This window comes from Trachemys scripta, chromosome 1 (genome assembly GCF_013100865.1).
Source record: "Trachemys scripta elegans isolate TJP31775 chromosome 1, CAS_Tse_1.0, whole genome shotgun sequence".
Classification (NCBI taxonomy): Eukaryota; Metazoa; Chordata; order Testudines; family Emydidae; genus Trachemys; species Trachemys scripta.
In genome coordinates, this window is record NC_048298.1 from 284,495,493 (window position 1) to 284,520,981 (window position 25,489).

The following is a 25,489-nucleotide window of genomic DNA, read 5'->3' on the forward strand; positions in this document are numbered from 1 at the left end:
TGGGCTGGATGGACCTTTGGTCTGACCAAGTATGGCCGCTCTTATGTTATTATGACACGGTGGAAAATGGCAAGACTAGCAAAAATGCATTATGGTGCATTTAAAAACTGTGATGGTTTTGTAGAAATGAAAGAACAAACAGATGCTCTCTCTCCATCCCTCATCCCACCCAAACAGCAGCTTTAATGTAGTTAGAAATCTTGTAGGAGTTAGGAAACTCATTTTCGCAGTGAAGTACCACAATTTCTAAGCATGATTGGAGACAGTGCTCTTTCTTTCACCTTTCATCTCTTTATAATAGTTTATAATAATCAACCATGGGGCAGGAGTCTTTTTATTGGTGGTGATGAGAGTTAACAGTTACTCGCGGTAGGATGGTGAATTCAATTTATTAAGTATTCCAGTGATCCTGAAGCACAGTGATTGCAAAAGTACTATTAGTTAGCCCCTACCTAGGGATTTTCATCTTCAGAGTGCAGTACAAACTTCAACCAATTTAATTCTAAAGCAAGAGTTCCTGTTTGAGAATGTGGAAATGGGAGGAAAATACTTACAATAGAAAAGATGCACAGAGTGAGAGTGTTCTGTATTAAAAGAAGACCTCCAAACACAGATTTCCTACCAAAATGAAAGCCACATACTTTTACTCTCTTGATCCATTTTTCCTCTTTACTTATTTTCTTCTTTATTAAAAGTCATTTTCTGACACTCAGATCTGCCCTCCAGCTTCACATTTTAGAAACCAAAACAGAAAGTGCAAAGAGCTCTTGAAATGGAAGCAAAATGTAAAAAACCATGAGCACATCCAGCCTCTGGGGGGAGAGGCCCTTTCCTAGGAGTCCTGGCAACAGAGAAACTAGACATCATCATCTGCTACCATGCAGTGGGAAAGCCATGGTGGTGCACCCTTCATAGGTGGGTCTTAGACCACTTTGACCCCTTTCAGCTCTGACTTTCCAGGAAAAAATAAATTAACTTTTTTCTAGGGATTTTCACTACTCTGAGCTGTGCTCCAGATCCAATAAGGTATGTTTATACTGCAATGTTCTGTGCTTCCACACCACTCTATTGTTCCTGATACCCAATAGCAAAGGTCGGATGCAGATCAGGATGAGCAGTCTTGTTCGAATGTGCAGTTACTTGCATTTCTAATTCTGAACTCAGCACACACAACAGTGGGGCAGATTAGCTGCGTCTGACTTGCACATTGCTCTATAACTTGGTATTCAACCCCAAGAAACACTGCTAATAAAACTGAGTAAAATGATGCAGTCCCAAAGAGCTGCTGGCAATATATCAGCCAGAATGATCACAAATGATGTGTTATCTGTCCCTCTCTTCATTTGACACAGATATCCTGTGCACTACATCAACCCCCTTGAACTCTCTTATCTCTCTGAATGCAGAACTTTAAGTCACCTGATGGCTATGCTGTACGATTTCACCAAAAATCTAAACTACAGTGTTGTTTTTGGCATTTCGATTAAGGGACTATAATATTTCAATATGAAAATTATATTTATCAGTTTTATAGTTCTTAACTTCATCAGGTGCTGATTTTGTCTTTCACCAGCCAGCTTCTTTCTCAATTGTGCTTGTTACAATGTCCAATTATTTAATAGTAACGGGAACTTCTTAGGCACTGGACAACATGGTGGATGTAAAGATCTGTTGCAAGATCTGCGGGATCTGCTTGGTATCCATGGCAATAAAAGACCGGCCTGCTGGTAGCATCTTCTGCAGCCTAGGGATCAGAATGGGAAGGGAAAAAGAATTACCATTGCAAATTATGTTCCTAACAGCAAACCAAAGAGTCCTGAGAGTTCCTTAAGAAAGGATGTTTTTACTTTTGAATACCTTGCTGATACATGCCATTCACACTGCTGTCACTATGCAATTAAAAGCTTGGGAAAGCAGCAGCGCAAGGAAACACTGAAAGGGGTTATGTCACAGAGGTCTTTTCAGCAAGACAACTGACCTGTTTCCACAGATTTCCATTCCTTTGTTATTGTCCCTATTTCTGGTGTGTGAAAATCTCTGCTGAGATTAAGGTACCAGTGACCAAACAAGGTACAGTATTAGCACAGCTGATCTTCTAGAAACAACTATAAACTCACTCTCTGTAGGGGGATCATTTAGTTCATTTAAAAATGTTGCTGTACTAACCTAAGTGTTTGGTAAACCTTAACTCCTCCACCCCACAAAAACTACGGATTTTATCTGAAGTTTTATATATTGGCTATAAATGTATTGTTGATATTTCAGTTTCTAGCCTACAATAGGTTAAAGTGAATTCATGTTTTACTACAGCTGCTAGCCCGAGGCCTAAGGTAGTCAGCCTTGTACATTTTTATTCAACGCTTTTAATAGTATAAAAGATACACATTACAAAATTCACATCACTAATATTTAATCAGCAGTTTTGGTGTATACTGTTTCACTGATTTTTTAAAACAAGTTTTAATTTATATTTGTGTCCCACTGTCATTTCCCCATAGACTATAAACTCAATCCCAGAGATCTCCCATTTGAAATGAAAATATAAACCATGTGGAAATATACAAGCCATGTGGAAAGAAAAACTAATAAAAGTAACTCCCCTCCCCCCTAAAATTATATCTGAAAGGAAAGCTTTGCTTAATTATGCACATACATGCAGTTGTATTTCAGTGGTACTGTGTCATGTATATATATATATATTCTATATCTAGTAAATTGGGCAAATTGATAACCTCTTTTCCTCATGGATGAATGTGGATGATGAACCCATTTTTCCAGTACGAAAAATAAAACTCAACCTCCAATAATATTTCAAACTAGGAGTTCTTTATGGGGAACACAAACAATAGATTGATGGAACCTGCAGAAATACAATGCACTGCGCACGTTCCAAACCTTTTAAAATTATACCACATGCTGTGATCTAACTCCTTCTGGGCTTGATCCTACTACCCTTTAAGTCAATGACCTTTTTTTTTTTTTTTAAAAAGCAGAATTGGCCCTTTAACATTAGTGGTAACTGGCACATGTTTACGATACAGATAATAGCTTTGCGTTGTATGTACCGGCGACTGGGCAGCAGATGCAGAAGGTTGGTTTGTATAAAAGTTCTCTGTCTTCCCTGTATCATCTCAAGCTATGACTAGGGCCCTACCAAATTCCCGGCCACGAAAAACGTGTCACAGACTGTGATATCTGGTTTCCCACCATGAAATCTGGTCTTTTGTGTTGTTTTACCCTATACTATGCAGATTTCAGGGAGGAGACCAGCATTTCTCAAATTGGGGATACTGAGCCAAAAGGGAGTTTCGGGGGGGTCGCAAAGTTATTTTAGGGAGATTGGGGTATTGCCACCTATAACTTCTGTGCTGTCTTCAGAGCCAGGCTGCCAGAGAATGGCAGCTGTTGGCTGGGTGCCCAGCTCTGAAGGCAGAGCCCTGCCAGCAGCAGCGCAGAAGTAAGGATGGCAATACCATAGCATGCCACCCTTACTTCTGCACTGCTGCCTTCAGAGCTGGGCAGCCGGAGAGTGGCGGCTGCTGACTGAGGCCCCAACTCTGCAGGCAGCAGTGCAGAAGTAAGGGTGGCAATACCATACCATACCATCCTTACTTCTGCGCTGCTGCTGGCGGCGGCTCTGCCTTCAGACCTGGGATCGCAGCCAGTAACCGCCGCTCTCCAGCTACCTATCTCTGAAGGCAGCGCCATCACCAGCAGCAGCACAGAAGAAAGGGTAGCAGTACCGCAACCCCCTCTACAATAACCTTGAGACCCCTCCCAACTCTTTTTGGGTCAGGACCCCTACGATTACAACACCATGAAATTTCAGATTTAAATAGCTGAAATCATGAAATTTATGATTTTTAAAAACCTGTGACCGTGAAACTGACCAAAATGGACTGTGAATTCGATAGGGCCCTAGTTATGATATAGGCTATGGAGCCATAATCAGAAATATAGTTAGTTTTTAGGCATCCCTCACATTGCTAAACATCTCCCGAGTTTCAGTTTAATCTACTTTGGATTAGACTATGTACATGTATTTTTAACTCCCACATTAGGGAAGAGTCCAGGGGTGCTGATTTGTGGCCAAAACCTTAATTCCATACTGGATTTATGTCTTTGAAAGCCCCTACCTTGGAGCCGGAGAACTGAATGGACACTCTTTTGATGCCACCAATGCCCTGAACTTGCTGGAAAAAGTTGCTGTTAAGTAGCATAAAGCCTATGCTGCCACCACTACTCGCAGCAATATATTTACCTGTCTGCCTGGTCTCCTAAGGATCCTATGAATATGGCAAAAGCATTAACTTGAGGGTTGATGGTCAAGGTTTGGGCAAATCTTGCTGGTGGGATACCATATCGTTCAAGGTTTGCATCGCTCAAGACTATGACAAAATATTCATCAGCCTCTTCTTTGGCAATTTCACGAACAGCATGCTCCGTCCCTTCGAGAGTATGGTCTCCACTCATACAGAATTGAGCATGGGCATGCATTATCTAGGTACACAACAAAGTCAAAAGGAAATGTACAGAGAGAACTATTCCAAATAAAACACACATTTAGTTGTTATGAAAAGGAGCAAACATTCTTCTAAGCCATATTAAGTGAAACACATTTAGAAAGGTGCATCTTGCTCCATATTTTAGAGAATATGCAGCATTTTAGGGTTCAATCAAAGGTTCATTTCACTCAATACAAACATAAAATCTTAAAACCCAATTTGCAATGTCAGAACTGGAAAAAATCACACTGAGGGAATTTAGCTTTCAGAACTAGAGAGTGAAGAAGTAAAACACTTTAGTAGGCTGGAGATTGGGTTTCCATATTGCTATAGATCTGAGGGAGAATACCCTGACCAAATCCCACCTGTTCATAATGTATATTAGACTCATGCAGGGGTCGGCAACCTCTGGCACGCAGCTTGCTAGGGTAAGCACCCTAGCGGGCCGGGCCAGTTTGTTTACCTGCTGCGTCAGCAGGTTCGGCCGATGGTGGTTCCCACTGGCTGTGGTTCACCATCCCAGGCCAATGGGGGCTGCGGGAAGCCGCGCGGGTGAGGGATGTGATGGCTACGGCTTCCCACCACCGCCATTGGCCTGGAGTGGCAAACCGCGGCTAGTGGGAGCCATGATCAGCTGAACCTGCCGATGCGGCAGGTAAACAAACCGGCCCGGCGCACCAGGGTGCTTACCCTAGCAAACTGCGTGCCAGAGGTTGCCGACCCCTGGACTAATGGACTTCAGTATGAAGTGTTATTACCACATATAAGACTCATGATCAGATTAAATAATTTTGTTGCCCTCTGCACTGTGGAAAATGGGCTCCCCCCACCTTTCTTAAAGTGCTTTCGTCCCATACATGCCACCACCCCACACAGATCACAGAATGCCCCTCTCTCCCCAGACCCCTGAATGCATCTCCTATTCCACATATATCCACAACCCTACACCAGCCCCTACTTATTCTGACAGCCACCCACATATCCCAGCAGCCCTAACATACATCCCAATCCGCAGGCCCCAATATTCTGCACTCACCCCATAGCCCACCAACAACTCTCCCCAGCTCCTCACTGCTGCCCCCCTGACTCAGTGCTCCCTCCCAGGCTAGGGCAGCTTCTCTCAATCCCAGTTGCCCCGCTCCACTTCCTCTCCTTTTCCGGCCCACGTGCACACGGCCTCGAACTGCTCAGGTCTGGCCCAGCCACTCCTCCATCATGACAGAGGGGTGTACACCCCAAATCTGAGTGAGTGATGATGTGATCTGGTGCACAGGGTGGCTGCAACACTCAGTTTTGTTTTTGTTTGGCGGTCGGGGGCCTCTTTCAGTGGGGCTCCGTGAAAGTGTCCCAAGTGAACATTGGTTAATTTGAGCCTGCTCATGGTGACAATATAGACTTTAACATTATTTAAACATATGGTTTACAAAACAAGAGAGAAATGTGTTATTCTGCATTGGAGAATGTGGAGGACAAAGCCATTTCCTATGAAAAAGTTAAGGAGTTTGGTCAGTGGAAAACCCAGTTCTCCTAGTCTAATACAACAGCCTATTTCTGGAAAAAAACAAACATACAAACAAAAACAACCCACTTAGTAAGAGACACGCTGATTTAGAAAAGAAAGATTTTCCCATGAAACTGTCAGCTTAAATATACAGTTCCACAGCACCATTCTGTTAATTAGTTAAATTCTATGTTATAGTCAGATTTTCTGTTGCTTTGATGTAGCAAAGGTTTCCTAACTACATTTACAGTACATGTTCACTTTGCAATGATGGTTTAACATCTTTTCAGTCTAGGAGTTTACATACTCTTACTGCTATTACAGCACTTTATGGCTTCCAAGGACTGTACAAACAAGTATTAAGGATCACCCCCAGAGTTTCCCTCATCAGTGGCTCCATGTTAACAATAATACTTTTTTATTAATGGAGAGCTTTCTACATAGCTGTACCAACTGATCAGTGTGTATGGGACTTCCTGTGATCATTAATGGACTGTTTAGGACAGTTCAAGAGAGATGCATCCTTATTCTATTCTATTTTTAAAAGTCTAAAAGGTTTTTCCCCAGCTTCATGTACATACATAGCTCCTCATATCGCTCCTTCGCCTCCCTTCCAGCAACTTCCCTTCTCTTTACTTTTTGTATTCTGTGACATGTAGGAACTTATCCTCAGCATTGTAGAATCCTTGATTATCCAGAGCTATTTATCAACAGGATTTACCTTAATAATCTCTAATCTTTGCTTATTGTTCTTGGGAACTTTGTCACTCCCAACCAATGCAATGTTGAAGCCATCTCCTGAATGTCCAACGATATCGTACTGCAGGAAAGAGAATGAAAGAATAATCTGTTAAGAATAAGGAGTGACTGCTGACTCAGAATGACATGAAGTCTGATCAAAGGCAATTTGCTTTTAACTAAAAGATAAATACTGATGGCGGTTTACATTTATGATCAGTTTAAAGGAACTGACTACAATTTCTCACTACCACTAAAACACTTTTGCAAGATAAAATTGCCCAAACTAATTAAAATAAGCAGCAGTAACTCATCATATTTCTAGCACCTGATTCTGACTCATTCCACCAGTTTTACAGCGGTGTTAAGTGAGATTAGAATCTTAGCTTTTCACACTGTCCATTTTATTTGTAGAGTTACAATTTACTCTCTTCTCCCTGCAATCTGGCACACAAGAAGTGGATTGTTAAAGTGTAGCTCTGAGGTTTGACAAGCTGTTTATGTGATCTCATTCTGATCTGGAAAAAAAAAAAGTGTTACACACTATTTTTTAAAATCCATCCTTCACTTTTTAGGTCTGCACAACAGATCAAAACTATGGCTGGAAATACACAGAGGGTTGAATTCCAAGCGCCCCATTATATTTTCTGATTTTTAATAACGATAATAATAGGATTGCATTCAGCATACTCTGGGCTTAGTAGAGGAACAAATCCAGTACAGTAATGGTCACATGGTGAAAGCAATACAAAACCATTCAATACTATATCGCTTTCAAAGATTATATATATTTTGTCCAAAACAATATGGGTTACTTTCTAAATTATGTAAAGTGCAGAGATGAGGTTCTCTTGGGTTTAAAGTTGTATGACTCTTTTGTAATGTGCTATCTCTTTGGATCTGGACCTTCTGATTTCTTCTCCGGATAGCTGTTCTGACATTGATGTTAGTGTACCAACTTTAAAGGGGTATTCCATATTTTGCAGCCTGGGAATACCACCCTGCTGCTTAACACAAGACAATAATGAATGAGCCTTTCACTCTGAAGCTACTGGGTTCAAACTGAATTTAGGTGACTTGTGAAAATAGGCTTTGAATAGCGCCTAGTCCACGGATCGGCAACCTTTGGGATGCGGCCTGCCAGGGAAAGCACCTGGCGGGCTGGGCCGGTTTGTTTACCTGCCCTGTCTGCAGGTTCGGCCGATCGTGGCTCCCATTGGCCTTGGTTCGCTGTTCCAGGCCAATGGGGGCTGCGAGAAGTGGCGTGGATCAAGGGATGTGCTGGTCGTCCTTCCCACAGCCCCCATTGCCTGGAATGGTGCCGCAGACGCAGTAGGGCTTTCCCTGGTGGGCCGCGGGCCAAAGGTTGCCGATCCCTGTTCTAGTCCATACATCACAAAACCAAGCCACAGTTTGGTATGTTTCTCATCCCTGTATGAGAGAGGTCCACGACTAGTGTATATGGGCAACTGCAGGCCAAGGCTAAAAGGTATCTGAAAAACTACTTGGAAGCTTGAGCACCTGGCTGCAGTAGGACTGACTTACTCAGTGCTATTAGTCTCACACTTTAAGAATCATTGGCACGAAAAGGCTTAAGAAAGCAGCTTCCCAAATAACAGCTATTATAAAAAGAAGTCAAATGCAGAACATCTTGGCCTTCCATTTAGCTTTCAGTGTCTAGAAGCAGAAGTAGAACCCAAAATGCTTTTTCTCATGAATTCCATTGGGAGTAAAGATTAAGTAAGAATTAAGGACTTTGGGTGTGATCCTGGTGGAAGTTTTTAAACACAGTGCAAGTTAGCCTCACACATTAGCCTCACAGGCATGGCTGCACACACAAGGGAGATTAAAGAGGCTATAAACATTAAAAAATCAATAATAATGGGAGATATCAACTATTCCCATATTGACTGGGTATATGTCACCTCAGGACAGGATGCAGAGATAAAGTTTCATGACACCTTAAATGACTGCTTCTTGGAGCAGATAGTCCTGGAACCCACAAGAGGAGAGGCAATTCTTGTTTTAGTCCTAAGTGGAGCACAGGATCAGGTCCAAGAGGTGAATATAGCTGATCCACTTGGTAATAGTGACCCTAACATAACAAAATGTAGCATCCCTGGGGGAAGGGGAACACCAAAGCAGCCCACCATGGTAGCAATTAATTTCAGAAAGGGAAGCTACACAAAAATGAGGAGGTTAGTTAAACAGAAATTAAAAGGTACAATGCCAAAAGTGAAATCCCTGCAAGCTGCATGGAAAATTTTTAAAGACACCATAACAGAGGCTTAATTTAAATGTATATCCCAAATTTAAAAACATAGTAAGAGGACCAAAAAAGTGCCACCGTGGCTAAACAACAAAAGTAAAAGAAGTTAGAGACAAAAAGGCATTCTTTAAACAGTGGAAGTTAAATCCTAGTGAGAAAAATAGAAAGGAGCATAAACTCTAGCAAATGAAGTGTAAAAATATAATTAGGAAGGCCAACAAAACAAACAAACAAAAAAACGTGAAGAACAGCTATCCAAAGACTCAAAAAGTAACAGCAAAAAATGTTTAAGTACATCAGAAGCAGGAAGCCTGTTAAACAACCAATGGGGCCACTGGATGATTGAGATGCTAAAGGAGCCCTTAAGAGAGATAAGGCTATTGTGGAGAAACTAAATGAATTCTTTGCATCAGTCTTCATGGCTGAGGATGTGAGGGAGATTTCCAAACTTGTCAAATCTGAGGAACTGTCCCAGCTTGAGGTGTTATTAGAGGAGGTTTTGGAACAAATTGATAAACTAAACAGTAATAAGTCACCAGGACCAGATGATATTCACCCAAGAGTTCTGAAGGACCTCAAATGTGAAATTGCAGAACTAACTGTGGTATGTAACCTATCATTTTAATCATCTTCTGTACCAGATGACTGGAGTATAGCTAATGTGACACCAATTTTAAAAAAAGACTCCAGAGGTGATCCTGGCAATTCCAGGCCAGCAAGCCTAACTTCAGTACCATGCAAATTGGTTGAAACTATAGTAAAGAACAGAATTATTAGACACACAGATGAACACAATTTGTTGGGGAAGAGTCAACATGGGTTTTGTAAAGGGAAATCATCCCTCACCAATCTACTAGAATTTTTTTTCGGGGGGTCAACAAGCATATGGATAAGGGGGATCCAGTGGATAAAGTGTACATAGATTTTCAGAAAGCCTTTGACAAGGTCCCTCACAAATAGCTCTTAAGCAAAGGAAGCTGTCATGGGATCAGAGGGGAAGTCCTCTTATGGATCAATAACCGGTTAAAAGATAGGAAACAGAAGGCAGGAATAAATGGTCAGTTTTCAGAATGGAGAGAGGTAAATAGTAGTGTCCCCCAGGGGTCTGTACTGGGACCAGTCCTATTAAACATATTCATAAATGGTCTGGAAAAAGGGGTAAACAGGGAGGTGGCAAAATTTGCAGATGATACCAAACTGCTTTGGAGTTAACTATCTTGAGTAGACTGTGCAGAGTTACAAAGGGATCTCACAAAACTGGGTGTCTAGACAACAAAATGGCAGATGAAATTCAATGTTGATAAATGCAAAGTAATGCACATTGGAAAACATAATCCCAACTATACATATACAATGTAAAAAAGGGTCTAAATTAGCTGTTACCACTCAAGAAAAAGATCTTGGAGTAATTGTAGATAGTTCTCTGAAAACATCCACTCAATATGCAGTGGCATTTAAATGATTAGGGGTATGGAACAGCTTCTATATGAGGACAGATTAGTAAGAGGCTGGGAATTTTCAGCTTGGAAAAAAGTCGAGTAAAGGGGGATATGTTGGAAGTCTATAAAATCATGACTGGTGTGGACAAGATGAATAGAGAAGTGTTGTTTACTCCTTCTCATAACACAAGAACTAGGAGTCACTAAATTAAATTAATAGGCAGCAGATTTAAAACAAACAAAAGGACGTATTTCTTCATACAACACACAGTCAACCTGTGGAACTCTTTGCCAGAGGATGTTGTGAAGGCCAAGACTATAACACGGTTCAAAAATGAACTAGATAAATTCCTGGAGGATAGGTCCATCAATGGCTATTAGCCAGGATGGACAGGGATGCAAAACTATGCTCTGAAGTGTTCCCTAGCCTCTGTTTGCCAGAGGCTGAGAATGGGTGACAGAGGATGGATCACTTGATGATTACCTGTTCTGTTCATCCCCTCTTAAGCATCTGCCATTGCCCACTGTGGGAAGACAGGATACTGTGCTAGATGGACTATTGGTCTGACCCAGTATGGCCATTCTTATGTTCTCCTGAAAGCTGACTTACAGCCCATGTGTGTTACAGCACAAATCAAACAGCCCAGTTCCGCTTAAATTGGTGCTAGTTTCATTGACTTAGTTGATTATTGCACTACTTTGTTCTGAATTTTCTAATAGCATCAGATGCTCTGTGAAAGATTTTGCTCTATTAAAGCTCTGGGTATACAAACTGTAAAACACAAGTTTCCCTAAATATTAACTTTCAGTTCATTACTTTTCTTGAGACGTTAGTAAAAGTTCATTCCACTCTGCTGATAAATACAGCCCATACTGTGTTGTTGCTACTGTGAAATTCAGAAAGTGTGCGTGAAATGAGAAAAATTTCATCTTCCACTGCTGCTACCACACTCTGCACCAAGATGTTGCTTTTTTCAAAGCAATAAGGAAAAATGAAAGGCCATGTGTGATGAATGGAAAATATATTACGAATCAGTCAGGCTTTCGCTGGAAGGGATACCAGCTTCCAAATCCCTTCCTGTTCTGGACAACACTAAATATACCCTTTAATATTTTTATTTAGCCTGCCACCCGCTTGACTTTAAAAAAGAAATTATGCTGCCAAGCATTACAAAACATTTCTCCTTTTTCCTCTTCCACTTCCATTTAAATGACACTGCCTCTAACATCAGCTTCTCAGCTGTGGCCTCCTGAATTGCGTATACAAAATGTATAATGCTCCCTTTTAATATCACTATAAATCAAAAACATAAGGATTTTCACAACAATTATATAGCTTGTAGTTCATGGAACCATTTCTGAAGTTTTTAGAAACCCTCATAAAACCTTTGCTACATAGTCTAATAACTAAGTTATGGCTCTTGATCTAAAGCCATAGGACTTTGTACTTTATGTAAAGCACAGAACTAACTTCCATTTTAGGAGATATTTTCAAATAGGTTCAGCATATAAGATGGACAACACTAGAAAAGATGCTATAATAATTTCAAATCTGCAAAATGACTTTATTATTATAATGTGTATCCTGCCATCTGCACATATGAAAAGGGTAGATGGATATGCAGGTGCACCTTTTGCATGCATGATTTAGGAGTAGCCTTTAAAAATTTGACCTCCTGGAATACAACACAGTTAGCAGTGGTAGTAACATTTATTAAACACCAACAAAGAGCTCAGCCACTTACAGGACAATTGGACGCAGAACGATGCATGTTACCTTCCCCAAGAAACTTAGAATCTAAATAGACAGCACAGAATGCATTGAGAGACTTGGAAGAAGGTTCGGTGTTAGAACTTCATTCTCCTCTCTCCCACTCCTTTAATATGTTGAGTTTGAGGCTAAGCCCTTGTGAGATGCATGGAAGAGGTGATTTTGGAGGAGGAATTTAAAAGATGGCAGTTAATGTAGACCAACTGATTCCCTGATTGTAGAAAGAGTCTCCCTTCTCTCCCTCTCTGAACAAGGTTGTCCCTATGAGAATTGGAAACAAATAGCCACCTTGGGCATAAAGGCGTACAGACAGACAAGAAATGTCCACTGTCACTCTTCTAACCTTAAATGGATCACTACCATATTGTCCGACTTAGAGCAACCACACTATACATTTTAGTTCTTGTCCCTAGATAAGTAAAGTAGCAGAGGAAAAAAAATGTGAGTCTACTTCATTTATCATGTAATCAATATGTCAGGCCCTAAAGACTAATCTGACAACAAGAAATTCTCATGGGATGGTGACCAAAAGGGTAATATATAGTGAGAAAGCACAGTGAAGAAGGGAAAAAAAGTTCCCTGATTCAGTCTCCTTTTTAGCAGAGAACTAATTAAAGCACCAGAACAAAAAATGGGCTTAGGCTGGGAAGTGGTTTTAAGCAGTCAAAAATAGAACTTTAATGACAGGAGTAGAGAATTTCAATATGTAATCAGTTTTGAATGTTTTGCTTATAATGCTGCTTCACAGATCCACCAGACCTTGCACCAGAAACTCTTAAAATCTGCCCTTAAATGGCTGCTTCTCTGAGAGATTAGTCCAGTCGTTTTCAACCTTTTTTCATTTGCAGACCCCTAAAAAATGTCAACTGGAGGTGCAGACCCCTTTGGAAATCTTAGACATAGTCTGTGAACCCCCAGGGACCACAGGTTTGAAAACCATTGCATTAGTCTACAACAGGAAGAGGTATCAGCAAGTATCTCCGAAGGTCAACAAATTCTGTCAAATCAAGTTATGGGAAGGGCTGGGGAAAGGTGGAGGGATAAGAGAGAAGAAAAGAGAATGAGGGTCATTTAACTCTTGCCTCTAGATAAGTAAAGTAGCAGAGGGAAAAAAACTGTGAGTCTACTTCATTTATCATGTAATCAGTAAGTCAGGCTACAATTCCCAAATACTCTAAAGACTAGTCTGATAACAAGGAAGCTTTTGTCTCATGGAAGGGAGATAAAAGGACAGTAATGTATGGAAGGAGCACAATTAGCTCAACGGGAGCTCTGAGAGCAACTGTGGCTGGGTGCACCCACTGCCCTACAATTTCATGGGTCCAGGGCTCCCCCATTGCCCACTTGGGTCAACTTTGCTGGTCAGTGCAATGTGAGGTCATATACCCTCATTGCCAACTTTATAAAGAACAGCACTAGTGATGACACTGATCTTCTGCGAACCGTATGCTCCAATTGTGTCTAGTCCTTATGAAGCAGCAGAGAGAGAAATGGAGAAAGAATAATATCTCACTTGCCCCAGGATAAGCCTTACAGTTCTTTACAAGAGTGGCAATTTTCACAACTAATAATGGTGTTTCATTTTTGTGTGTGTGTTTTTATAACCCTTAAACTGAATCATAATCTGCACTCATAGTGTTCAATGCTTCCTATCCATGGACTGGTATTATTTTCAGGCTGCTAGCAACAGATTTAATTAAGTCTTTATTTCCTTACATGGATGAATAATACTCTTTGGCTAGACAGAGTAATGAAATACTTTTTTCCACTGCCTGTACGCAGCCTGTGCAAGTACTCATTACCACTAAACTCCTGGCCCAGCTATAGTTACCTTAAACTTGTGCTCGTAATTCTCAAAAGCTTCCATGACCATGCAGACAGCCTCCATGGAACGCTCCAGTCGACCATCTACCCCATTAAAGCGGTACATGCTGCCAGAAACATCCACTACCAGGCGCAAACGCTTAGGCTTCTGCTGAGGGCTACCAAGCTGCGAGAGAAAAGTACCAGAAATAACTTTATGAATGGGAAAGCTACACTTTTGATAAGAACAGAACACTGTAAAAGGAGTCATTGCACACTTTTTCCTAGCAGGCAAGCTCTCTCTAGCAAATTCAGATTATTAAAAAAAAAAAAGGTGAAATTATTTGAATTTTTCTGATTAATAGTTGAGAAAAATTTATTTTAGATACCTGGATCCAGTCGCTCTATTTCTCTGTTTTATATACTCAATGACCGGAAACAAAATACAATAATTCCACCCATTTATAGGGAAAATACCTTTGTTGCTAGATTTCTAATTAACAACATTTTATTACAATAAAAGGAATCTCAAATTTCCACTTTTTGCCAAGAGTCATAAGGCCAGGGCCGGCTCCAGGCACCAGCCCACCAAGCGACTGGGCTCGCCGCCCTCCCCACGGTGCTCCGGCCGCTGGGGAGAGCGGAGCTGCAGCGGGCTTGCCGCCCTCCCCCCGGCGCTCTGGCCGCTGGGGGCTCTCCACCCTCCCCCCGGCACTCTGGCCGCCGGGGGGAGAGCGGAGACCCCGGCCGGGCTCGCCGCCATCCCCCTGGTGCTCCGGCCGGTCGGGGAGAGCGGAGAGCCGTGGCGGGCTCGCCGCCCTCCCCCCGGCACTCTGGCCACCGGGGGCTCTCCCCCTGCTCCCGGCGCTCTGGCTGCCGGGGAGAGCGGAGAGCCCGGCCGGGCTATCCGCCCTCCCCCCGGCGCTCTGGCCGCCGGGGAGAGAAGAGAGCCCTGGCTGGGGTCTCCGCCCTCCTCCCGGCGCTCTGGCCGCCGGGGGCTTGCCACCGGGGAGAGCGGAGAGCCCCAGCCGGGCTCTCCACCCTGCTCCCGGTGCTCTGGCTGCCGGGGAGAGCAGAAAGCCCCGGCCGGGCTCTCCGCCCTGCTCCCGGCGCTCTGGCCGCCGGGGAGAGCGGAGCCATGGCGGGCTCGCCGCCCTCCCCCCGGCGCTCTGGCCAGTCGGGGATTGCGGGCCCGCAGCCGGGCTCGGCGCCCTCTCTTGCCGCGCTGGCAGGGGTGGGGGGTGGCGGGTGGCTTTTTTGCCTAGGGTGGCAAAAAAGCCAGAGCCGGCCCTACATAAGGGTAATGCCTCCTTGAATTATGGTACTAAAGGGGACTTGTATAAGATCGTAAAGTTTGTCTGCTGAAGTTAATATCTTTCTAAAAACGTGTTAAGTCTTTTTCTGATTAACTCCTTAATTTTGTACATTCTGACTGTAAAGTTTTCCTCATCCCCTCTGCCTCCTCCCCCTTAAATGTCTGTTTTAACAATTTCTGGCATACTAGGTCCTAGAAAGGTATTTTATCCCATATGCAATGAGACAAGTCTGGATTCAAATGAAAGGCTATTAAAAGATGGTTTGGCAAAAAACCAAATATTTAAAATGTTTATCTGTAACTGACTTCCAAATATTTCTCTTTCATTCAGCAACCATTTGAGAATTTTTAGTTTAGTTTCTTCTTTTTGTTATTAATGCAAATGATTGCAATATCAACTCCCCCGTCCCCAATCCCATTGAAGCCAATGTTTATATATTTTTAATTCAGAATGTAAAGTTGCCTCCTTAGCATTTTCACTAGGTAAGCTCTTTTTAAAATGTATTGAAAAATACAAAACCAGCACTTTGAAGAGTACTGGAAATTAGGATATTATAGCTTTTCCCTTACTGAGCTCTGATGTAGGATGGCTAGGCTGCATAAGCTGTTCAAAACAACAAATAGTGAGACCATGTAATATGAAAAATAAATGAGAGAGAGTTGTATCAAATATGTATTTAGCTACTGAGAAGAAAGCTATTCTAAATGATTGTTTGCAAAATAAAATTCCTTCATGTGTAAACATTAAAAATTAAAATTAAAAATAATTGGCTATATTAAATTTGGCTATTACAATACACCTTTACCTTGATATAACATTGTCCTCGGGAGCCAAAATATCTTACCACGTTATAGTTGAAACCACATTATATCGAACTTGCTTTGATCCACCGGAGTGCGCAGCCCCACCCCCCTGGAGCACTGCTTTACTGCGTTATATCCAAATTCGTGTTATATCGGGTCGCGTTATATCGGGGTAGAGGTGTATAATGATGATCTAGACCAGTGGTTCTCAAAGCTGGTCTGCCGCTTGTTCAAGGAAAGCCCCTGGTGGGCTGGGCCGGTTTGTTTACCTGCCGCGTCTGCAGGTTCGGCCGATCATGGCTCCCACTGGCCGCGGTTTGCCATTCTAGGCCAATGGGGGCTGCGGGAAGGGCGGCCAGCATATCCCTCGGCCTGTGCTGCTTCCCGCAGCCTCCATTGGCCTGGAGTGGTGAACCGCGGCCAGTGAGAGCTGCGATCAGCCGAACCTGCAGACGCGGCAGGTAAACAAACCGGCCCGGCCCGCCAGGCGCTTTCCTTGAACAAGCGGCGGACCGGCTTTAAGAACCACTGATCTAGACAACTAACCTTAAAGTTGATTTGTTGGTATGTGTCAACTGGTTTCTTTTTCAGTGACTCATATAATTCTAACAAAAATTTTTTCTGACGAACGTCCAAAATTACGAGTAGTCATAAAATAGTAGATTTTTAAAAGTTTTTATTTAGGTTTTAATTATTCACGCATTTTCTCATTAATTTCACATAACAATTGTTAATTTGCAAATCCAAAAAACCTGAGTGTTGAAAGTTTTCTTATAGTATGATAAAGTGTGTTAGTGAGGAAAGACATGTGATAGTGATTTAATTTTATTTGAACTTGTTAACCATCTTTACTAGGCTAGCATAATGAAGCTCAAGGAACTAGTAAACTTGCTAGTTGCACCCATTATTTATGGAATACTTACTTCTGGCTCAAATTCTCCCCGTCGTTTATAAATAGCTTTTTCTCCTGTTAGTCCATCAATTATTTTGGCATCATCTAGCTCTCCAATAGCTTGGTGTCTCAGCCATTGTCTTTCCTTACCCTTGGCCTACCAAAGAAAAGCATCCTTAATTCATTCAGTGCTGTTGGCACATTTTACACTGTTTAAGAGATACAGAACATGACACAAATATGGGTTTTCTTTGTAATTATCTGACAGCTCTGGCACAAGTTGGTGAAATCCAAACACATTTTCATAAATGCCGGGTATCTCTTGCTGAGAGACTAATTATTGCTGACAAAGAATATATTTTCCCAACAATTTTTGTTACTTCTAAGCCTTTTCACATAGAAATTTTGAAATATGGACCATGTAATCTTTGCATTTTAATTGCAAATATATTGGAAAATGGTACACAAATGAATCTATGCAGAAATCCATAGAGCTAGAGGGACAGGCACAACAGAAGTGTTTTCCATCCAGGTACTGTGAGAAAATGTATTGGATGACTAAAACAGAGGCAAAACTCAACAGTATTACGTAAAAATACCTACACTGAAGGAGAACCCTATCTAATGTGGATGACACAAAGCTGGGAGGTATTGCCAATACAGAGAAAGACTGGGATATCATACAGGAAGATCTGGATGACCTTGTAAACTGGAGTAATAGTAATAGGATGAAATTTAATAGTGAAAAGTGCAAGGTTGTTCATTTAGGGATTAATAACAAGAATTTTGTTATAAGCATCAGTTGGAAGTAACAGAGGAGGAGAAGGACCTTGGAATACTGGTTGATCACAGGATGACTATGAGCCGCCTATGTGAATATGGCCATGAAAAAAGCTAATGCGGTCTTGGGATGCATCAGGCGAGGTATTTCCAGTAGAGATAAGGAGGTGTTAGTACCGTTATACAAGGCACTGGTGAGACCTCATCTGGAATAGTGTGTGCAGTTCTGATCTCCCATGTTTAAGAAGGATGAATTCAAACTTTAACAGGTACAGAGAAGGGCTACTAGGGTTGATACGAGGAATAGAAAACCTGTCTTATGAAAGGAGACTCAAAGAGCTTGGTTTGTTTAGCTTAACCAAAAGAAGGCTGAGGGGAGATACGATTGCTCAGAGGGATAAATACCAGGGAGGGAGAGGAATTATTTAAGCTCAGTACCAATGTGGACACAAGAACAAATGGATATAAACTGGCCATCAGGAAGTTTAGACTTGAAATTAGATGAAGGTTTCTAACCATTAGAGGAGTGAAGTTCTGGAATAGCCTTCCAAGGGGAGCAGTGGAGGCAAAAGACGTATCTGGCTTCAAGACTAAGCTTGATAAGTTTATGGAGGGGATGGTATGATGGGATAGCCTAATTTGGGCAATTAATTGATCTTTGACTATTAGCGGTAAATATGCCCAATGGCCTGTGATGGGATTTTAGATGAGGTGGGATCAGGGCCGGCTCCAGGCACCAGCGGAGGAAGCATGTGCATTCTTGGGATGGCACAGTCTGGGTGGATTTTTTTTTTTTTTTTTTTTTTTTTGCTTGGGGCTGCAAAAATGGGAGAGCCGGCCCTGGGTGGGATCTGAGTTACTACAGAGAATTCTTTCCTGGGTGTCTGGCTGCTGAGTCTTGACCACATGCTCAGGGTTTAGCTGATTGCCATATTTGGGGTCAGGAAGGAATTTTCCTCCAGGGCAGATTGGCAGAGGCCCTGGGGGTTTTTCACCTTCCTCTGCAGCATGGGGCATGGGTCACTTGCTGGAGGATTCTCTGCACCTTGAAGTCTTTAAACCATGATTTGAGGACTTCAGTAACTCAGACATAGGTTAGGGGGTTTGTTACAGGAGTGGGTGGGTGAGATTCAGTGGTCTGCGTTGTGCAGGAGGTCAGACTGGACAATCATGATGGTCCCTTCTGACCTTAAAGTTTAAAGTCTAAAGTCTATGATTCTAATGGTCTATGCATGGCTCCTTTTACAACAGCATTCATAATAATCTTGTATGCAATTTACAATCAAAACATTGCAAATAGTAATAATCAAGACAACTTTTTGCAACCATGGTTGTTTGTGCTCTGACTTTTAATACTGATGTACCATTCTTTACAGCTCATCCTGTCGTCTATACGCTAGTAATACTCCCACTGAATACATCCCCTCTGATGACTGAAGAATTGGGTGCTTAGACAAAAATAATGTATTTAAGAACATTTCAAAGGATAGTTTCACAATGACTTGCATGTCATAGGGTCCATTTGAAGGTAGCACAGTCTATTTGCTGAGTGTGGGTTTCATGTTTCACTTAGTGTATGGTCGGATTCACAGGATCTCAACTTTAATCCACTCGTCCTGGCAGTACAGCCGAGATTTTCATGGAAAGAGAGAATTATTTGGGAGTGGAATGGGATGGTTTGTGTGTGTCCATCTCCCAACCTGTGAGAAGTTGTACATTACACTCCTTTCCTGTAAATTAAACATCAGTGGGACTGGATTAAGGCATAGGTATTATAGATCTTTGTCTAGTGCTCCTGGAGTCACATGATTATGAGGGCAACAGGGCTTAAGTGTCCTCTTAATGCTCTCTCATTGGCCTCACAGACCCTGGTTCTCTCAGTTTGTCTTCCTTTGAAATTACCTCTCATCAGAGATCTTCTGAAGCAGGGACCATGCTTTGCCAATCCCAGAGAAATTCAAACTGCATGCCTGGAATCTGAGAGGACAGATCTCTGGAACTTTGTACACTCTGGACAGCTATTTGATGACCAACTACAGTCCACAAAGAATTCTACATCCCAGCCCACTGCCTCTGGCATGTGTTCAAATGTAGGTGTTCTGAACAGGTCCTCAGTTTGAAATCAGTTCTAGCAAAACCTACCTTTGGTTCTTAATTGATGGATTCATTAAAGGTCTGAGCTTTAAAGCCTTACATGTCCAGGTGGCTTTGTTAGCAGTCGTCTGTTTACACTCAGGAAAAGGGATTTAGCTTTACACCCCCATTTCTAGGTTCTCCAGGCAGTGAGAAAATGTCACCCTCCATTTCAAGCCGACATAGCCAACTGGATGCTGAATTTCATAGTGAAACAACTGATGAAACAATCCTTTGGACCAATCGCTATTAGTTCATTGTTTTTCTTGTCTAAGTAACTTTACATCTGCAAGAAGAATCAGTGAAACAAATACCCTTTTTTCCCCCCGACAGAGTGGGATTATGGACATCAGAACTTCTACCCAAAGTTTTTTCTTCCTATCCTTTAAATCAAGATACAATATTTTCTTCCTTTTTTCCAACCCTTCTCACCATAAGGTGGTGAAGTGCCATTACCTGCTTAGTGATTAAATTCTACTTGGACAGAACAATATCTTTCTTGAAAACAGGTGTCTTATTTCCCAGATGGGCAAGGACAAATGTTTTAAAACCGTGAAAGCCACCATCTTCATACGGGATGGGGCAGCATTATGAATCTTGTATGAGAATGGGCAGAACTCATCCTTCTTATTCAAGAGCTCATTCTACAAGATCTATTTATACTTCAAGAGCAGAGAGGAATATGAGGAAATCTGCAAAGCAAATGATTTGGGCATCTCTTCTCATTCATAAAAAATTACAAAGTGGAAGTCTCATCTTCCTCTGATGTTGCCTTAGGTCAATAGGTTTGCAGTCTGTCATCCTGCCTTGGTTCTTTTACTTTTCTGACTGCTTTAACTTTCAGACGATATATACAAACCCTACCAAAATTTCACAAGTGATGGCCAGTTTGCCCTGTCTCACATGGAGAGCCACAAACGTGAAAGGAACAGTAGAATGGGCTGAGATGACATTTTGTTCACAGCACTGACTACAAGCATTTGAGCATGGATGGGTCTTTAACACACCAAGTTCTGAGGACGACTGTTCTTTCAAGTATTTGTGATCTGCTTCCTCTTGGTAGACAGCAAGGGAAAAATAGCAGAAGGCAATAAAGTTTCAGCTTCACTGAGCATATCCTTAGTTTAGTTATTGTTTACACTGACAAAGCTATAGCTTTGAGGACATTCAAAAAAGAAGCGTGGGAAGAAAATATTTTGACTAGCGGCATGGTTCACACTAATCCTATTCTCTTAGTCATTTTCAGAGATGTGTTTCAAGTGATGACAGCTTCTCCTTAAAGTATATTTGCTATTCTGATTATGCATTAATTAAAAGTATTCGAGTTGTAAATATCTTAAGGGAAAACCGAGTTGACATTGTTCTTTCCTGCTAAATTTGAACTAGTTTCTTCTCCAAAATACTGCTAAATTATTTAGAATATTCGATGACTATCCCTTCCACATAGAATTGCATACAGTTTCCAGTCTATCTATACAGTAAAAACAAAACAAAAAACACCCAGAAGTGTTTTTAATGTATTTTGCAAATGCATGCGATGCTGTTAAAATAGAAAGAGAAAACTATGCCTGAAAACTCTTAAGGAAAAAACAATTTTTCCATAATGATTTTCAGTTATTTTGATGTCAATAAAATGATGTCTTTAAAGGATTCACAATAAAGCAAGAGACAAGTAAACAAATATTAGGGTCTGAATAATATAAACAATGTGAGCACATTATACAATCATAGTAAGTTTAAATTTGCCTTTATTTCAAATGTAATTTGAAAAGTTATGAATTTGTATGTCTCGTTATTGCAGTTAGAAAGTGATTGAGGATTTTTAAGGAGCTTATTTTTCAAAACCATAATTACACAGTAAAATTTGACCTAAAAGTGACATCACTTTTAATTGCACCACTGACTTTATATTCCTGAAATAAGGAATGTCTGCCTGATAATTTTACTAGTTCTATGTTTTCTCATCCCTACTGATAGCCCCACCCGCTCCCATTAAAAATATAAAAATTCTTTCCTTTTTTCCCCACTTTCTTCACTTTTATCTTGAAATTAATATACTTGTTTTTGTTTACAGTGTTTGTGTACCAGCACTGCTGGAAGCTAGCACAGTTCTATGGTTAATTAACTGATGATACAGCAAACAAAGGCAATAAAGGACAAACTTTCTTGTTGGTTATATCCTACATAAAGAGAGCAGCTATTTTTATTTTTAAATGTGCCAATGAGAGGTTCCTTTTAAACCGAGTCAAATTTAAGCTTTATAAATTTAAGCTTTCTGCTACACACAGTTGGATTCCTGAAAAGCTATGACCAGGCAGGTGCCATGGGCCCACTATGAAAGTCTGCCTTGTTCACACTTCTGAGCCACGGGGGGCTCTAGGACAGAATCAGGGACATGGAACGAGATCCATGCACTGTCACACACATCCACCTCATCCCCTAATGTCTCTTTTCTCACTCAGTTTAATTGTGCTCCTAAACAAGTCATCCCTGTGGTGAGCTGTGTGGGAATACTGATTGTCTGGTTGGCCAGAATACAGGTCCACTTTAATGCTGCTTTTGAAATGGTCACATATTCCTGTGTTTGCCCTAATTGCATGTAGGACCTGAATTTGCTCTCGACTCCCAAAGATATTATTAATCAAATAGTGATATAATGTTAAAGTACAGTTGGTAATATTTTGGCCCTAATCTAGTGAGTTGACAGTCCCCTTTACCAATAAATCAAGCGTTACCTGCAGATTGTCTAGGATAATTCGGAGAGACTGAACTTGTCTTCGGACAGCTCCAGAGAACCTTTCGTAAGTAGATGCATCATATTCACTCATCTGGATCTCCTTTAATCTGAAGCAAGAAAGAGGCTAAAAAATTAAGAATGGAATCATGCAAAAAAACATCTAATCCATTTCTACAGGCAGGGGTAAATTTATTTGTTGATAATGGCTAAGCTCCAACAAGAATGGACAGACTTTGAGGAGTAGCAGCTGCTTTTATTGACTTCTGAAGAGACAGTTAATAACGGATGTCCACAAAGCCTACATCACATTTAAAATGTATTGAGGGTATTAATCCTTTAGCAGTCTCAGATCCTTTTGTTTTAGCGATTAGGCTGCAAGTCATATATTTCAACAACTGTGATAAAATTACACAAGCGTTTGCTGGCTCAGGTGTTGCTATATGTACATAAAGGGAGTTGTTAGGGTGTGTACCTCATTTGCAATGTATTTTAAACATTCTGGGTAACCGACATTTAACACAAAGATAAGGTCAAGTAGTGCTCTGCAAGTCTGTCCCCATAGACCTATAACTAGTTAGTACCTTTTAAACACTCTCTACAAAACAAAGTAACCTCAGAACAAATGTTTAAAAGAATTGTCCTGAACAAAAGACAGAACACAGAGCTCAGTGTTAGGAGGTCTAAAATAGAGAATTATTTCTGAGCTGCTGATACTGGTATATATATTTTATACCATTCCCTGTAGGGCTGGTCTACACACACAGATGTTCTACTGCTTTATCTGTTTCTAAGCAAATACAGTGAAAGCAGTGCAACGCTCTAGTGTGGATGCAGTTATACTGGTACAAAGGTGTTTATATCTGTATAGCTTATTTCCAGTAGAGGTACACCAGTACAACTGCATCCACTCCAGGAGGCTGGACTCCTTTAACAATATTGGTTTTTAATCAGAGATAGGTAACGTGGTACAAAAACTGTGGGTAGACTAGATGAGATAAAACTTAATTCATGGTAACATGGTAAGATGCATTAGGGCCGAATCCAACTCACAGTGAAAGCAACAGAAAGACTCCCATTGTCTTCAGTGGGAGTTGGATCAGTCCCTTAATGAATAATGAAACAAAGATTACAACTTTGTTTTATTTACTATGATCTTAATGTTTTTCTACACTGAATTATACACTTAGTGAGACAGTCATTACAGAAGATTATTACAGCACCATAGCTAGGAAGAGGCAAATTCTCAACATTGTGCACTGAGACAAAACTGGTGAGGTAAAATCTTTGATTGGACCAACTTCTGCTGGTGGAAGGGATAAGCTTTTAAGCTTCACAAAGCTCTTGTTCAGGTGTGGGGAAGGTAACCAGACTGTCTAAGCTAAATACAAGTTGGGACAGATTGTAAAGCATAAGGGGCTCATATATGCTGAAAGAGACCACTTAAAATGAAGTAGCCAGTTATTGGTTAGCAAGCGGAGATGAGGGCATGTGTGGTGTTGTGATGAGCCATAAAAACCAGTCTCTGCTGAGTCCATGGTTTTTAGTGTGTAGCAGAGTTATCTTGTCTCTCTCATATCCTGGGACCAACATGGCTACTGCAAATAATATTGTGCACTGGCATTTACCTTGGTGACTCCTGGAATCTGAGTTTAATACCTTCACAACACAGAGAAAATGTACCTCCTAAATATTAAACTAAAGATCATGTTTTACTATAGTAGTCTATGTGCTGCTGTATTAATTTAAATGCAATAAATAGGCCAAAGGTGTTAACATAATCCATTCATTGCCCAACATTAAACAGTGTTAAAGGTCTGAAGTTTGGTATACAGAGACCTCAGCCTGCTCAGTATAATGGCAAACATACTATTAAAAATCCTTTTAACCTTTGAAATGTAAAGTATTAAGTAAGGCTTTCATTTTAACAACAATTCTTGCTCCCTTTCCCTTCAGCAGGAGAGAGTTTTTAGAAGGAAAATCCCCACTGTTTGAGAGTCTCTTGGAAGGTAAAAACTGTCCTTCTGAGGAAAAGAGAAGAAGTTAGTTGAGATGAGCTAGAGCTGTTGTTGTTACTGCTGTTTTAAAGTCCAATACCGTTTCATCTCAGGTGGTGTTTGGGACACAGCTGGGATTCAGCTGGATTCAAATCTTACATTAAACATAAAAAATATTAAAACCAAGTTTTGTTTGAAACTAACTTTGAAAACAATTGCTTATTTGCTGAAGTGCCATCTTCTGAGAGAGTCCCACATTGGGCTGCCAAAAATATTGCATTAATTTAGGTGGAATAAATGGGCCAAGATGCGAACATAACTGTCCAACATTAAATAGTGTTATATCCTTGTTCTGTCTTCCGTTAGCCAGAGAGAGTTTTAGAAGGAAAAAAACCCCGTTTGATGGTCTCTAAGATGGTACCGAAGATGGTAAATCTGTCCTTTTGAGGAAAAGAGAAGAAGTTAGTTGACATGAGCTGGAGCTGTTTGTTGCTGCGGCTGCTGCTAAAGTCTGATAGATCCTGTTTCACCTCAGGTGGGTTTAGGATTCAGCTGGAGCTGGTAGGGGTGGTGATGTTATCTGGATCCCTCTCTCTGCCTCAGTTTGGTCAAGACACCTCAGAATTAAGACAAAGCTAGGGTCTAGGGTCTCAGGACATGGTGGGGGAGGCAGTCATGATAGAGAAGCTTGCTCCAGTAGCCTCTGTCTGGTTCTTCTCTATTCCACCCACCCAAAGTCTTTCTTTAAGAACCCACAAAGGGAATGGTGGGTGGAATAGCCCATCCCCTCATTATTTTATCCACTAAT

The 25,489-nt window shown here is 41.2% G+C and overlaps 1 protein-coding gene across 1 annotated transcript in view; it reads right to left on the reverse strand.

The window, feature by feature from the left end:
• Nucleotides 1–316: 316 nt before the first annotated feature.
• The window catches only part of VWA8 (von Willebrand factor A domain containing 8), a gene marked incomplete in the record, with an annotated part of 259,242 nt that continues 234,069 nt past the window's right edge, over nucleotides 317–25,489 (reverse strand). The window contains 6 exon segments of the mRNA XM_034758419.1: nucleotides 317–1,744; nucleotides 4,262–4,500; nucleotides 6,728–6,826; nucleotides 14,055–14,213; nucleotides 17,069–17,194; nucleotides 22,686–22,794. Of these exon segments, the coding sequence (XP_034614310.1) occupies nucleotides 1,636–1,744; nucleotides 4,262–4,500; nucleotides 6,728–6,826; nucleotides 14,055–14,213; nucleotides 17,069–17,194; nucleotides 22,686–22,794 (841 nt within the window).